The 16,087-nt window shown below is 33.5% G+C and overlaps 1 protein-coding gene across 1 annotated transcript; it reads right to left on the bottom strand.

The window, feature by feature from the left end:
- Positions 1-12,222: 12,222 nt before the first annotated feature.
- Positions 12,223-14,523, bottom strand: LOC149247586 (uncharacterized). Its single transcript, XM_089455905.1, has 3 exons — positions 13,876-14,523; positions 13,503-13,731; positions 12,223-13,262 (listed from the first exon to the last, which is right to left on the bottom strand). Exons 1-3 carry the CDS (start codon positions 13,896-13,898, stop codon positions 12,639-12,641), a joined length of 876 nt encoding a protein of 291 aa, XP_089312031.1. The 5' UTR covers positions 13,899-14,523; the 3' UTR covers positions 12,223-12,638.
- Between the last annotated feature and the right edge of the window lie 1,564 nt (positions 14,524-16,087).

The raw sequence follows: 16,087 nt of genomic DNA, 5'->3' as shown, positions 1-16,087 counted from the left end.
AATTTTGCAGAAGATTTTCTCTCTCTATTTTTACGTAGTAATTTCACTGTTTTCACACGCCTACCTATTTTTCCTCCACAATTCTTGCTCCAGGCATCCAACCGGCCGACTAGAAATCCAAGATACTGTGTGACATATATTTCAACTATATATTGATATATTAAAACTATGACGAGACTAACATTCAAAGGATATATGAAACGCGTATACTTATACTAATTTCTTATTACACATATTTATTAAACATATTTACTGTGTAAATTACTGCAGCGATTGTGCAAGAAATTGTCGAGTTTTGTTGGTCAACTGTAATTATAATAATCTTAAAACATACAGAGAGATATTAATATAATGTAAGTAGACATGTTTCATGAAACCGTATATGAGATTGGATGGTTTTATGAAACAGCTTATTTTTTATTTTTAAATATTTGTCGCATACTCTTAGTTTTCCTTGTCTGACCTCTTCAATTTATATCGCCTTCGCGGTTAACTTTCCTTTATTTTGCTTTTCTTGTAGTCTTTGCGTGGCCGTTAACTTAATTTTCCCACTTTTTTTTGCAAGATGTCCTTTCTGTCATGGCGCGCGATGATGCATAACTCATTTTAGTATTTATTTTATAAAAAATGTTTTTATTAATTTATCATACATTATGACTCATAACCTAATTATTTCTCACTTTTATGGCTTTTGGAATTCGAAAATAATGACGTGTCACGTCTATGGGCTTTGGCTTTCAAAAATATTGATAAAAAGTTACCAGTTGATCTCATTTGATCTTTAGTGTGCCAGAAATAATTTATATAATATTATTAAAGAGATTCGTTTTCTAGTTTTTTAAAGCAAACAATAAAAATGATGGTTGAAGTAAATAATGCTGACGTCAATTATTTAAATAAATCATGGGATGCTTATAACGCGCACTTTTATGGCCTTTGGCTTTCAAAAATAATGTCCAATAGTTGCACGCGTTATTGTTTCCAAAAATATCATTTAAATAATATTATAAAAAATATTCATTTTCGATTTTTCTCGACCGAACAATGTTGAATAATTGTTATAAATATTGGTGAATGCACGACGGATTCAAAGATGAGGGTGTGTTAGATACATATAATGGTGATAACCTTGGTGCCTTCACTTATTTGATCCGTATCGCTTCAGTTGTGAGGAAAATCTATAAGGAATTTAGTTCAATAGGAGGGATTAGGAAGGTGAAGGCCACTCCGCCCACCGCCGCGCCACCACGGGCGGCCGGGGGGCGGATGGTCGATTCCGGATAGGAGGGATTAGGAAGGTGAAGGCCACTCCGCCCACCGCCGCGCCACCACGGGCGGCCGGGGGGCGGATGGTCGATTCCGGGAATCGACCATCCGCCCCCCGGCCGCCCGTGGTGGCGCGGCGGTGGGCGGAGGGCCTGCAGGAAGGCCACTCCGCCCACCGCCTCGCCACCACGGGCGGCCGGGGGACGGATGGTCGATTCCCGGCCGGGGGGCGGATGGTCGATTCCCAGAATCGACCATCCGCCCCCCGGCCGCCCGTGGTGGCGCGGCGGTGGGCGGAGTGGCCTTCCTGCAGGCCCTCCGCCCACCGCCGCGCCACCACGGGCGGCCGGGGGGCGGATGGTCGATTCCGGGAATCGACCATCCGCCCCCTGGCCGCCCGTGGTGGCGCGGCGGTGGGCGGAGTGGCCTTCCTGCAGGGGTACAATGAGCAGCAACATCCGTTGAGAATCTAAAAAACTGCCACTCCATACTATTTGTAGTCTCCACACATTTCCGTCTGGGCGACTCCACTCCTTTATGTTTCGCAGCAAAACAAGATCAGGGTTTCTTGCCATTGCCATCTTAACGTCAGACTCGGCTCCTATTTCATCTAACAGTCGTATATTCACATAATCAGAATAAGATTCCAATTCCCAGTCATCTCCATTGTCTTGCGTCATACATCTGAAGACAACGGTGGACATAAAATGCTGCAGAATTCTCTAACCATCCTGGCACATATCATGTGAAGCGGCATCAATTTTACGTTCACTTTGCACTGCTACTGGTACCGTGGTAACTTCTACTGATGCCCGTTGCACACGGCTATCTGTTTTGGAACGCGGAAGCTTCTCTTGTACAAATTTATTAACCTTCTCAAATATTTCTATCGCCAGATTTCTATAATCACCAGGCACGTCGTTGTTGCTTCCATTTGATGATTCTTCCATTTCCTTTGATATTTTATTTCCAGATGTTCAGAGAAATGAAAAAGAAAGTCCACCGACAAAATCTTCCTCGCTTATTCAGTTGCAAATATGTCGGGCTGGTTTACTTGGTTTTCTATATATAATAAAAATTAATGACAGCTGTGATTCATAGAATGATTTTCACTTGAGGAGTACAATGCTATTGGCAAAGTTGGAAAAGTTCCTCCATGGGATTTTGTATTTTGTTGAAGAAAAAAGGGGATTAAAATAATCCTTAAGGGCGCAGTCTCAAAAATATTCAATAGTTATTGTTGTAAATAACTTCAATTCTAAATCTGAAGAAGACGTGTGTTAACACACTCGAATAAGGAGAACGTTGTTAAGAAAATGTCGTGGGGATTGGTGGGCGATTAGAAAAACCAGTGATATAAGAAGTTAACAATATTTTTATTCGTCAGGAAGAAGTCAACTTACAAATTGACATATTATATGGAGTTTTACACACAGAATCATCAAATCTTTTCAACATAATAAAACTAGATTACCTTTGTCTTTGCACACAAAATTTCATGAAAGCTTTCTTTCTCTTCTCGGTGAACATCATACTCTATTTTTCTTTTCATTCAACTTGGAGTTCGAGCTTTCTTTTGGAGTAACAATTTTATGCATGGTATGGAATGATTCTCCACAACGTGATGGAGTATTGTTTAACCCAACAATCTGTAGTATTTCTCGTTCTTGTGGAGAGGCATTTGTTATTACATATGTAATTATTTTGCTTATATAAATGATAAATAAATTCTAATGACTTGTATCTCTAGCTCTCATGTCTTTCCATGGTTCATCCCATTTCCATAAATATGTATTTTTCTATATAATAATTGGGTAAGAAAGGTGGAAGAATTCTAGCGAAGTTAAGAAAAACATAAAGTGACCATCCTTAGCATGATGGAGCACAATTTTTACTTGCTCATATAATTTACTACCATAGAAATAAAAAATAAAAATAAATTCTCCTTCCAGTATAAGGTAGAGTCAAGCTCACATGCTAAAATGCATAAACTTGTAGGCACAAAATAATCAATTCCCTAAGAATAAGTGTCCTTGCACATATATTTTGGGTTAATTCCCCATAATCAATCCCCCCTTTAGAAATATTGGTGTCCATAAACTAATGGTATTTGCCAAAACCATTCAAAAAAAGAACAGTTTTTACAAAGTTCGTAATTGTTTCTTGACATCAACCAATTGGGAGCACGTCTTTATAAAAACAAAGTCTTTATAAAAACTTATTGTTACATGTCAACACTCTTGGAAATCATGGTCATTTCATACAATATTTTAGTTACATGTGGTTTATTAGTCGTGGAAAGCACTCTAATAGTGGTTTATCAGCCCAACAAACCTTGATAATTTATCATCCCCCAGCTGATACACGGTGATGTATTGACCAAGGAATCCAGTTAGTAGCTCATGAAAAAATTTGATTTTAATTGTACAAGCAAGTAGATCATCTGATAAGCCAGGGAAGGCTCGTTAGGATTGAGTGACATCATAATCGTGGGGTACAAAACTTTGTGCTAAATAGCCACGACAATATATGTGCAGTCACACGATGCGAATTCATTAGATAAATTATTTTTTATGGTTAGTTTTGGCAAAACAATAATGTTGGTCTTACACATGGTTGATGAATATTAAAGTTTTGTGTATCACATTGTTTAGGTTACTAAATGAGGTTAGATTTAAGTTAATCATTAATTTTTGAAAAAAAAAATAGTTATTATTATCTTTTTGACATGAAATTCATAAAAAAAACTATTATTTGACCATTTTTAGTTAATATTTTTGTATAAAAATTGTGATTTTGACATGTTAATTCTAGCAAAAAATTATCAAAACGTTTAGTTTTTTGCTTATATTTATGTTAAAAATGGTTATTTTTTATGTCCATTGTTAAAAAATGTTGTTTTTTAGAAACAATTATTTCATGTGGATTGAAAAATTAATTAAGGATGTCTAAATATGTAGATTATCTAAAATTCAAACTATCGACTTTCTAATTTAAAAATGCAAAACAATAAAAACCCCACTAAAAAAAAAAAAAATTAAGATAGAGAACAAGAAAATATGAATACAATGACGACTTCAAAAACTATCAAATTTAGAAAATAATTTTTTACATTTCACACACTAGAAAATTTAAAGTCAAAAAATAGGTCTTTTAAAAAAAGGGTGTGATGCAGAATACTCACTTTTTAAAATCAGGATGAAAATCACTACCATTCACTACCATTCTAAAACTTAATGCACATGAAAAAAATTAAAGTTCCAAAAACCATGTTCTAAAAAAGACGTGTATTCTGCATCACCACTTTTGAAAATCGGGTCATTTTTTTGCCACCTCTATAAAATGGGTAACAGTATCAGTTCCCGTTTCAAAGTTTACATTGTTTTTCATAGAGTAGTACTCTTATGATAGATTTTTCCTAGCAAATGCACTGGCTTGATAGCCTAAGCCTTAGATTCCTTATATTTTGGTTATGTACTCATTGTTTTTATAATGTAAAACTCTATGTTTAACTTTATATATATATATATATATATATATATATATGTTTAACTTTATATATATATATATATGATAGTTTCAATGGTACTATTCTAATGATGTGTTCAATGATTTTATTGTTATATGCATGGTTTAATACTCAATGTGAGAAACAAATACCAATTCAATACATAATTATCCAAAGAATCAACAAACATATTGTACCCTATAGGAATAGGTGAAAAAATGAGGTAATCAAAATGTCATTCCAAGAAACCTACTTGTAAGAAATAACAAAGTAATTTAGGGTTCATTACATAATAAACATAGTTTCACTGAGACCCTGCAAGTTGCGAGTCAAGTTGGACAACCAAGTGTAAAATCCCAAGGATGATGGCCTCGGTTAAGTGCTCAATGATGATACTATACTCTACCTTGTTATTGGTGATCAGGCGAAGAAAAATGCCCCCTAAAATCACAAGGTCATTAGTGGGCAAAAATAGGACCCAAGCAGCAGAAGCAATGTTTCAAGTGTGACCACTGACACTGTCAATAAAGCCTACGTAAATTGGAGAGGGCCTTGACATCTTCTAATCAAGAACCATGCAACATTTTTATGCTAGGAAACCATCAATACACACAATCAAAAAAGAGACAAAAACATCACACACACTCTTATTTACAATATGTACAAGAGACCATGTCAAAGGTTAAGCATAGTATCGTTTCAGGTAGATCCCATTATGTGGCTCCAACAATGGATTCTCATCAAAATCAACTAGCTCATAAGCCCCTTTTTTTAGAACTAGTTTAACAACATATGGCCCATGCCAAAGGGGTTTGAATTTTCCTATCCCCAACTTATCGTGATCTTGATCATAGACCAAAACGAAATCACTTTACACAAAAATGCGAGGTCAAACAGACTTATTATATAGAACCTTGACACTCTTCTTATGGGTTCCATTAGCTATCACAGTGTAAATAAATTCATCGAGAATGGCTAAGTGTAATAGACATTCTTCTTTGGAAGAAGTGTCATGTAAAAATTCAACAGTTAGTTTTAAGGATGGAATTTCATATTCAATGGGAAGAACAACCTCCACTTCATAAATCAATTGGAAAGAAGTGAAACCTAGAGAATTTTTCATTGAGGTTTGATATGCTCAAAGTATAGAGAAAAACAGAAGGTGTCAATTTGACTTATGATTCCCTACCATCCTAGACAACATAATTTTCAGGATGTGATTAACTACCTCTACTTGTCCATTACCTTAGGGATAATAAGGGGTTGAGCAATAAGAGAAAAACTCAACTTGGAAGTTAACTCCTACATCATGTAATTTTGAAAATGTCCACCATGATCAGTGACAATCATTTTGGGCACCCCAACCCTTACAATGAGATGGTTGAACAAAAACAATGATGTGGTGGAACCATCATTTGAGAAAGTTAGCATAGCTTAAAACCACTTAGTGAAGTAATATACAACAACATGATGTAGCAGTGTCCTCGCGTTGAGGTGGGGTTGCATTGCATGAAATCAATGCTCCATTTGACAAAAGGCCCAACAGAAACCACAGGTCCAAGTGAAGCAGGGTGAGTGTGCATCTTCCTTGAAAATATTTGACATGAATGACACTTCGGGATAGTAGTATACAATCTTTAAAAATCCATGGCCAAAAATACCTAACTTGCAAGATTTTATCAACAATGGCATGCTTAGACAAGTGATCGCCACATGCACCAACATGACAATCATTTTAAAATAATTTTTCATCATCATGAGTGAGACATCAATGTAATATGACATCAACACCATGGTGATAAAGGGCATCATGAGAGTAAAATAATGGATAGATCAATGGAGTATATGGTGATTCGCGTCACAAGATAGTTCATACCAAAAACATTGAGTTTGGAGTTACCAAAGGATACCTCAGACACAATTTCTTCATCAACTCAGGGTAGCTTGGACATTAGCTTAGCAAATGCAGGGTCAACCACAAACTCCAAATAAAACTCATGAAGGATAACAATCCACTTAAGAGTATTCACCCCCAATGATTTGACAACTAAGGATGTGTTTCATGAGGTTAAAGTCTACAATAGAAACAGTCTTTCGCAAGAGTATGTAATGTCATCAACATTGGACAATGACCACTGCTACCAAAGCCAACTTCTCAACATGGGAATTACAAAGCTTGACAACTAAGGATGTGTTTCATGGGGTTAAAGTCTACAATAGCAATGGTCTTTCGCAAGAGTATGTAATGTCATCAACATTGGACAATGACCACTGCTAACAAAGCCAACTTCTCAACATGGGAATTACAAAGATTGGGACCAAGAAGGCCTCTGCTAAGATAGTAGATAAGGTTTTGATTGTGCATCTCGTCTTCTTGAAAAAGAACCATACTGATGTTTGATTTAGAGGCTTGGTCATCCCATATGAGAGGTACTCTATTTTTTAACAAGTGCATAAAAGCTTTGGTAATCTCAACATAATTGGTAATAAACCTATGCAAGGAGTTAACCTTTCCTTGAAGTGCTTAAAGTTCGCAAACATTTTGTGAAGGAGGAAAATTAATGATAGCCTCAACCTTGTAGGGATTGACACAAAACCTTTCTTTGGAAACAATAAAACATAGCAACCTCCTGGATTGTATGCAAAAGAAACATTTGTGAGGGTTTAGTTAGATTTTGTAAAAACAACATTGAAGAAATACTTCCATGATATGGGATGGATTATTCTCTCAAAGGAGTGAGCAAGTGGTAAGGTCATAAAAATAAATTTCGATGATGTGTTTTATATCTTGCAAAGCATAAGACATGGCCCACTGAAAAGTAACACCAACATTTTTTAATCTAAACGGAAAATTTGATACAAAAAAGTTCCACATGTGCAAATAAAGGTTGCATTGTGCGAGACATCTAGTTTGATTTGGATTTGATTATAACCAGAGAAACCATCCATAAAAGAGAAGATCGAATTTCTAACACATTCATTGAGAATTTGGTCGATAAATGGAGTGGAATAATTATCTCTAGGAAAATCCAAATTCAAATCTCTATAGTCCACACAAACATTGATCGTCCCTTGCCATGATCAGATTATAAAATCCCTTTGCAATTCGGAAAGGATGTATCTAAACACCGATGGGCTAGAGAAGTTGAGAAACTTTTGCAATAATTGATCCCTAGCCAACTCATGGACAAGTTGAGTTGATATCCTCATAAATGACAAACTCTAGAAGTCTTGGCAAAGACAAGTTTTAAAAAGGAAATTTGTGTTTAAAAACTCAAGTTATACACTATGCATTGGAGTCTAGATGCAAGCTGTATAAGACTAGCGTCTATGTTGTAATGAGGAAAAATCAAGAGGAAAATCCATGCATCTTAGTCAACAAGTCAAAGGTCTCTTCGGCAGACTCATTGTGGATAAAATAAACTTAACAATCTTATCTATGATATCCCAAAAGATTAAATGAACTTATGTTGATTTTCAAGATATGTTTGTGAGTGCACTTCTCTGTCAACTTTGTACTCATCATGTAGGGAATTACACATCTTCCTCATACACACACCATTAAAGTGTTCTAACATTAAAATATATATTTTTTATTATATAAAAAAGTACTTTCTATAATGCACAATGAGGATTATCTGTCTCTTTTATTATGTCAAAAAGCACTTTCCCTAATGCACCATGAGGAATATGTACAATTCCTTCTTTGTTAATAAAATGATACTATTAATAGAAAAAAATATTAGTAAAATATTTCAATGTCCACTTTAAATTAAAAGATGCACAGAAAATAACAAATTTCTTACTTAGTAAAATCAATGAATAATTATTTTTATATCTCATTATGAAGATTGCATTAGTGTTAAAAATAAACTTACATTTAAATTATTAAATAAATAATATTTCAATAATGACTAGAGAATATATTTCAAAATGACTTAGAATTGACCAACGAAAATTTTATTTATAATTAATATTGAAATATATTTTATTTATAATTTTTTTTAAATATTATAAGTGTATCTAGGTTAAATATTAATAGAAATAAAAACAATATATACATTTATATATATATTATTTTTTTAGTGAATATATATCTATATATGTGTGTGTGTCTGGAGTATAAAATAAAATTTATTTTGAAATATATGTATTAATGTTTACTATAAAATAAAATATTTCAAATTTTTGTAAATTCATTTATAATTAATATTGAAAATTATTTAATAAATTTTAAAAAAATATTTAAGTAAATCATGTTAAGAATATAGTTATTTTATATATGGAAGTTTTTATTTTCCAACCAATTTTGCTCAAAATCTTTATAGGTATTGGTTAAAGTGATAGTTATGTTGATTTTCAAGATATGTTTGTGAGTGCACTCCTCTATCAACTTTGCATTCATCATGGAGGGAATTACACATCTTCCTCATACACACACCATTAAAGTGTTCTAACATTGAAATATATATTTTTTATTATGTCAAGAAGAACTTTCTATAATGCACAATGAGGAATATCAAAAAGCACTTTCTATAATGCACCATGAGCAATATGTACAATTCCTCCTTTGTTAATAAAATGATACTAATAGAAAAAAAATATTAGTAAAATATTTCAATGTCCACTTTAAATTAAAAGATATAAAACAGATAACAAAATCAATAAATAAATACTTTTTATATCTCATTATGAAGATTACATTAGTGTTAAAAATAAACTTATATTTAAATTATTAAATAAATAATATTTCAATAATGACTAAATAATATATTTAAAAAGATATTAAAAAAAATAACAAAATTCTTACTCATTAAAATCAATAAATAAATACTTTTTATATCTCATTAAGAAGATTGCATTAGTGTTAAAAATAAACTTACATTTAAATTATTAAATAAATAATATTTCAATATTGACTAAATACTATATTTAAAAATGATTTAAAATTTAGCAATGAAAATTTTATTTATAATTAATATTGAAACCTATTTTATTTATAATTTTTTTAAAATATTATAAATAAATCTAGGTTAAATATTAATAGAATTAAAAACAATATATACATTTATATATATTACTTGTGTGTGTCGAGTGTAAAATAAAATTTTTGAAATATATGTATTAACGTTTATTATAAAATAAAATATTTCAAAATCTTCTAAATTTATTTATAATTAATATTGAAATTTTTTTATTAATTTTTTTAAAATTTTGTAAGCAAATCATGTTAAGAATATTGTTATTTTATATTTGGATGAGTATATTTTCTAACCAATTTTGCTCAAAATCTTAATAAGTATTGGTTAAAGTTATAGTTTGAATCCCTATAAATTTTCCACGCTGTTGAATCAGTTTTATGCATAACCAAAGATCACAATCTAGGTTAGAACTGTATCATCAGATTTCCACCAAAAAGCCCAAAATGTAAAATAATTGGACAATTGCCCATATTAAACATAAATGAAATTATACACCACCTTCATACTAAAAAAACACATATTTACAGAAAATCGAGAAAACAAAATAAAATTAATTTTGATTATGTTTTTTAATATACTCACATAAACCATGAGATGTAAAATTGTTGGTTCGAGCCCCACAAGTTCAAACCTCATGTGAAGGGTTGAGGATGGAGTCCACTTTTGTAGTAATGAAACTATCCAATGAACATCGAAGCTCAAATAATCTTAGCACCATTTAGTGATAGCATTCCACTAGTGGGCAAACAACCAATAAATATTGAAATAATTTATTGTCTATACATAAACTGATCATAACTCAGTGGTGACACTGGTTACAGAGACACTTGACTCATCATTGTTGTTCAATAAAAACCACATCTCGTGGTAACATGGAAAATTTTCAATTCTCCCAAATACCTTTGGGTCTTGGGGTTGTTAACTAATTCCTTGCATCCAAAAAGACAAACTCTTAGAAACCCAAAAACAATTTTAAAGTAGTAACTCACATTTTGAAATATTTTATTGTCCATCAAGTTATTATTATTATTATTATTATTCAAGTATGGGGGTTTACGCAGTGCATTATATTAGATTTTTGGGATTCAACTGCGTTAAGTAAGTCATTCATGTATGACCATTTCCATGAGAGGTAGTCATAATTGACTAATTTCTCATGATTTTTGAATAGTTCACTTAGCACTCATTGCATCTAGTCATAATTGACTAATTTCTCATGATTTTTGAATAGTTCACTTAGCACTCATTGCATCGGGTGATGCTCACAGGGGTGAAGAAGTGGGATTGAAACTAGTGAAATGAATCACATAGCATCAATCATCACTTCCGGGGCTTGCACCCGGTAACCAGGACTTCCCAGGAGGTCACCCATCCCAGAACTCCTCTGGCTCCCATCCCAGAACTCCTCTGGCTCAAGCACGCTTAACTGTGGAGTTTTCACCACAATCAACCCCACTTAGCTTGCTACCCCATTTGCAAAACCTTAGCAAGTATTGTGCCTCATGAACCATTTAAGTAGAGATCCCTTGACTCTTTTTGAATTTAAGTATGGGGGTTTACACAGTGCATTATATTAGATTTTTGAGATTCAACTGCGTTAAGTAAGTCATTCATGTAAGTCATTATTTTAAATATTATATATCAATTATGTATTAACCCGTAAGAATTACATATTTTCTTTATACTTTGTTGTAAAAAAAATCTTACAACACACTGATTAGATTAACAAGAGAATACAACTTTTTCCTCATATTATATCTCAACTAAAAAATCTTCAAATATAAACTAACATTACTTTTAATTAATTAAAATTTATTTTTTTAAAATACAAATATATAATAATAATTCAAAAAAATAACAATTAAATTCTAATATCATATCAACACAATTTAATCCATTGTAACAATAAAACAGTAAGTGTTTTCCCTATTGTTATAGATTTTTTGCTACATTATTTATTTATATCCAAGCTTAACAAATCTTCAAACGTGATTTAACAGTAACTTTTAATTAACTGAAATTTATTTTTTATAAAAACATATATTAATAATTCAATAAAAAAAATTAAGGACAAAGGAAAATTAATAATTAAGTTCTGCTATCATATCAGATAAAATTTAAACCAGTGTAAAGGGTTTCCATCTTGTTATAGATTTTATCCTACATTACTTATTATTTATAAATAAATAAGTTACAAAGTGATATTGACATGTTTTGGCTGGTTAAATTAAAATTAGATAACACATTTTAGGTGATTAAATGGAAATGCCAACAACAGTAGGTGGTTCAAAAATACCCATTTAGTTTGGCACAGCTTAGCTACCACTGCACGAAAAAAACAGAAAAAAATAGTTCAGATCGAGACATCTTTTTAATCTACCACTACCGAGTCAGAAATTGATTTGCAACAGGAAGTGCAGAACCATGAAAAAACCTTTGGAAACACTTATTATCAAGTGTCCATATATTCACCAAAACTGAGTTCGTTACATATTGAGGATCTCAATCCCAGCACAACGATCAAACAAAACTCCTTATTGATCATATCCATCGAGTCCTTTACCCGTCGCGCCATCATGGAAGGATTTTCCACAGGACTTGTAGAAATGGATGTTCTCAAAAATGTCAATACGAAGCCTACATCGGTCTTAATTTCAATGTACCATTTCCGTATAAGCTATAACGAATATTCAAATGGATGAATAATTGTGTTAAATTCCAGATAACCCCCAACATGTTCAAGTTTAGCAGACCAAAATGGGCGAAAAACTCTCAAAATCTGACACCCATGACACCCGAGCTTGATCACGAGCTTTAACAGAAAGTTAATTTACGTTAGGAATGCCTGTCAGTTGTGTTAATGGCCGCTGGCATCCACATCCTCACAGCTTCAAGGATTGTTTGAGGTGTTGTAACTGTTCTCTGCATTCGTGTGTTATAGTCGTCTTGCAAGCGTTCGGAATCGGAACCGATGAATCATCGAAGCCTGCAATTCTTGTGCAAGCAGAAAACCATTTCGCATGCATGTATTTGAGCGTTCTCCACGGCGGAAGATGCATAGAACTTTGCCTTAACGATGACTTTGCAGCCTCAGACATAAACTGCAACATCTGCTCTAACCTTTTTGGGTTTCCCACAAAGATTACGGGAATTAATGCCAAAAATGCTTCATATTGAGGTACGGGCCTTGCTATATTGAACTGTGCCCGAAAATCAGTGTCAATTATAAGACGATCACCGGAATCCGGGTCTGATAATAAAATATCTATGTATTCATACTCGCCTCCTGGCAAGTTGTTAAACTCGTCCCACTTAACCTTGCGCAGGGCAGCATCGTGACCTTTAAGCCTTAAATGTTTCACCAGAAGACGCCGAATACAGCTGCCATTGCACTTGATACCGTTGCCGCTGCTCCATATATCAATTTCGGCTTCATCAAAGCTGGAAATTACAGATATGATGAACCGATGAATTTCTCTTTCATGTGAGCACATTGCCACCAAAGCCTGCAATTAAAGATTTAAATAAGTTATAATCGATTCCAAAGCATGCAAATCCTGAACTAAAATAATCTTTTGAAAAACAAAGCTTTGAAACCTCTTTTCAGCATAAATATACCTGCTATGCGAATCCTAAGCTAAAATAATCTTTTGAAAAACAAAGCTTTGAAAAAAGCATGCGAAGCCTGAACTAAAATAACCTTTTGAAAAACAAATCTTTGAAACCTCTTTTCAGCATAAATATACCTGCAAACGATCTTTTGAAGAGTCAAAGTCTTCAGTATCACATTCGCATGGGCGAGATGAGTGTTCTGAGCTGCCATTCTCTATGAAGTCAAGCACCATGGCCTCCAGATCGTGTTCCAGGTCATCACTGTCGTCGTGATGGAAAAGACCACAATTCGAATCCTTTCCCAGTATCGTTCGACTATTTAACATTCGAAAAGCCTCTAAATGCAATAGCCTGCTACGATGCCTTCCGATACACAGAGGCATTGTCGTGTGAAAATTCAGTTCCGAAGCTTTGAACGCAGAAAAGAGAGATGAAACGAAATATCTCAAAGATCTTTGAAGAAAGAGATGAAATGAAATATCTGAGAGGCCTTTGTAGGACACTTACCAGGGAACCGAAAACACCGGCATCAGCACGTCTGCGTTCCAGATCTTCAGTGTAAATCCTTTATAAGAGTTTTCCCAAAATATATGCCCTCCCCGTTCATCCTTTTCTTGGAGCGCTAATAAATCGCTGAAATAAACTCGAGTCCATTCTTTATACGCAGAATAACTATTCGCCTTTAAAGATCATCTGACGTGTATCATTTTGCGTGCGGAAGAAAAAACTTTACTAATGATTTCAAACACGTGGCCAACAGAATAGCCATATTTGGGCGGATTTCTTCTCTAACGTCCTTCAATGGACCCGCGCAACCCAAACGCAAACCAAGCGATGAAATTAATGAAAAATTCGTAACTTTTTCGAATTTGAGAACACTGTAGATAAGATTAACTCTGACGGCACAACGAAATTAAAGGAATTTGTCACAACGTACCCTTGATTTGACAAGAAATGCAGAATTTTACAGTAATGAAACCTGAGGCACTTAATTTCAGTAAACGAGGCACTTAATTTCAGTAAACGTGGCCGAATCGAGGATAAAGGCCGAAAAGAAAAGACAATTGATTAGGAGAACGCATCGTATACTCCAGCCAATTAACAACGCTAGGACGAATTGCACTAAATATTCATCTTATCTTCCTTTAAGTTTAGCATCTGCGACGGTAAAAACCTGCAGATGACACCAGGCGACTCGCTTCCGTAGTACTCAGCTCATGTATAAGCCTCCTCCTCTGTTCGGCTCGGCGCGGACATTATCCGTTTAAAACTCAAGTCAAACCGTACATCCTGATTTGCCGTCTCGTGCAAGCCAAAGCAAAGGTCCTTGCAGCGCAAGCCAGATCAAACTTCTTGCAGGATTTCTTTAACCGAAAAATACATGTGTCGGCATACCATTCAGCAATTCCTCTGTTTTGCAGCAAATCCGCCACCGAAAGTTTGGAGATGGATTTTTGGCGACGTTTTTAGTACTTCAGCGCACTGAAACGACAAAAAATAGTACTATCAGGCTGATTTTGACGGACGATTTGGAGCCAGTACCTACCGTATGTTCCTTTGTTCCGTAATCCTGCAAAAGCGGCAACAGCTAAGCCTCTAAATGAGACGATAAATCCATTGAAACTGTACAGGTTCGTTAAATTGGCGATTAGCAAATAGGCCTGAAGCCCTTCTCCGCCATTAAAAATTACTGCCTGGTGATTTCCGTTTTTGGTCCACTGTAGCTCCAGTTCCCTGCAATGAAGTTCTTGTTCCCGGCATGACCACATATATATCATTTTTTATAATATTGAGATGGATAAATAATGTTGTATGACGTCTCTGTAAGGACAGAGGTCGGTTGCAGCCTGGCAGGTGCTGCATTTGTCGGATTCTTTACTGGCTTGATTCGGTAACAGTGTCAAATCAATCTGAAATTTGTGTTCGCCCAAACGGGCATATTTTATTGATAGAAGTGGAAATTAAAGTAATATATTTGTGTCTAGTGGGTTGGTGATGGGTTAGTGTTTGAACTAAGTTATCATCATTGCTATGTTAAGGTACGAGATCACACATCATCATAACTATGATGCGATAAAATACGTTGTGGATAGTTACATGATATCAGAATTGTAATGACATGTCAAGGGAGTTATGGTTTTCTTTTTAAGTAAAGGTAGCAACTTAAATGTGTAATTAAATTGTTATTATTATTGTTTTAAATAATATAATTAAAAATATTAAATATTATAATAATCACATTAAAAATAATATTATTATGTTGATATAATAGAATATTTTATAACATAACCAAAAAATTATTGCAATACCAAGAATGTTTTATTAATGTACATATTATTATGTACACAAAAGTTATGCTTGAAATTTAATTTGAGAGAAAAAAAGAATTATAAATAATTGTTATAAATAAAAATGAAGAATTTATTAGAATTGGAATAATCTCAAATCCATAGAAATTGGTGGATAGAGAATTTTTAAATTTATTAAAAATCAATACAACCTAACAGACTATTTAATACACTATAGTCATTGATAAACATTAAAATCAACAAATCTTCATCCACCTTAAATTAAAATCAAAAATCTTTAACAATTAAATTAAACATTTAATACTATTTTATTAATTAAATTTTACCATTTTAAAAAAACCCATTTAACAAAAAAAACCATTATCATACTAAATAATCTCAATTTACATTATCATATTAAATAATAATCC

The sequence above is a fragment of the Pinus tabuliformis genome, chromosome 7 (genome assembly GCF_031772625.1).
Source record: "Pinus tabuliformis cultivar Carrire ecotype Pingquan chromosome 7, CPIR1, whole genome shotgun sequence".
Taxonomy (NCBI): domain Eukaryota; kingdom Viridiplantae; phylum Streptophyta; class Pinopsida; order Pinales; family Pinaceae; genus Pinus; species Pinus tabuliformis.
This window is presented reverse-complemented; position numbering and strand designations above follow the sequence as displayed.

Coding starts and splice junctions, on each gene's coding strand:
- LOC149247586 (XM_089455905.1), bottom strand. CDS start 13,898: ATGCCGGTGTTTTCGGTTCCCTG. Junction 13,732..13,875: donor CCGGTGTTTTCGGTTCCCTG/GTAAGTGTCCTA, acceptor GTGTATCGGAAG/GCATCGTAGCAGGCTATTGC. Junction 13,263..13,502: donor CTTCAAAAGATCGTTTGCAG/GTATATTTATGC, acceptor CTTTAATTGCAG/GCTTTGGTGGCAATGTGCTC.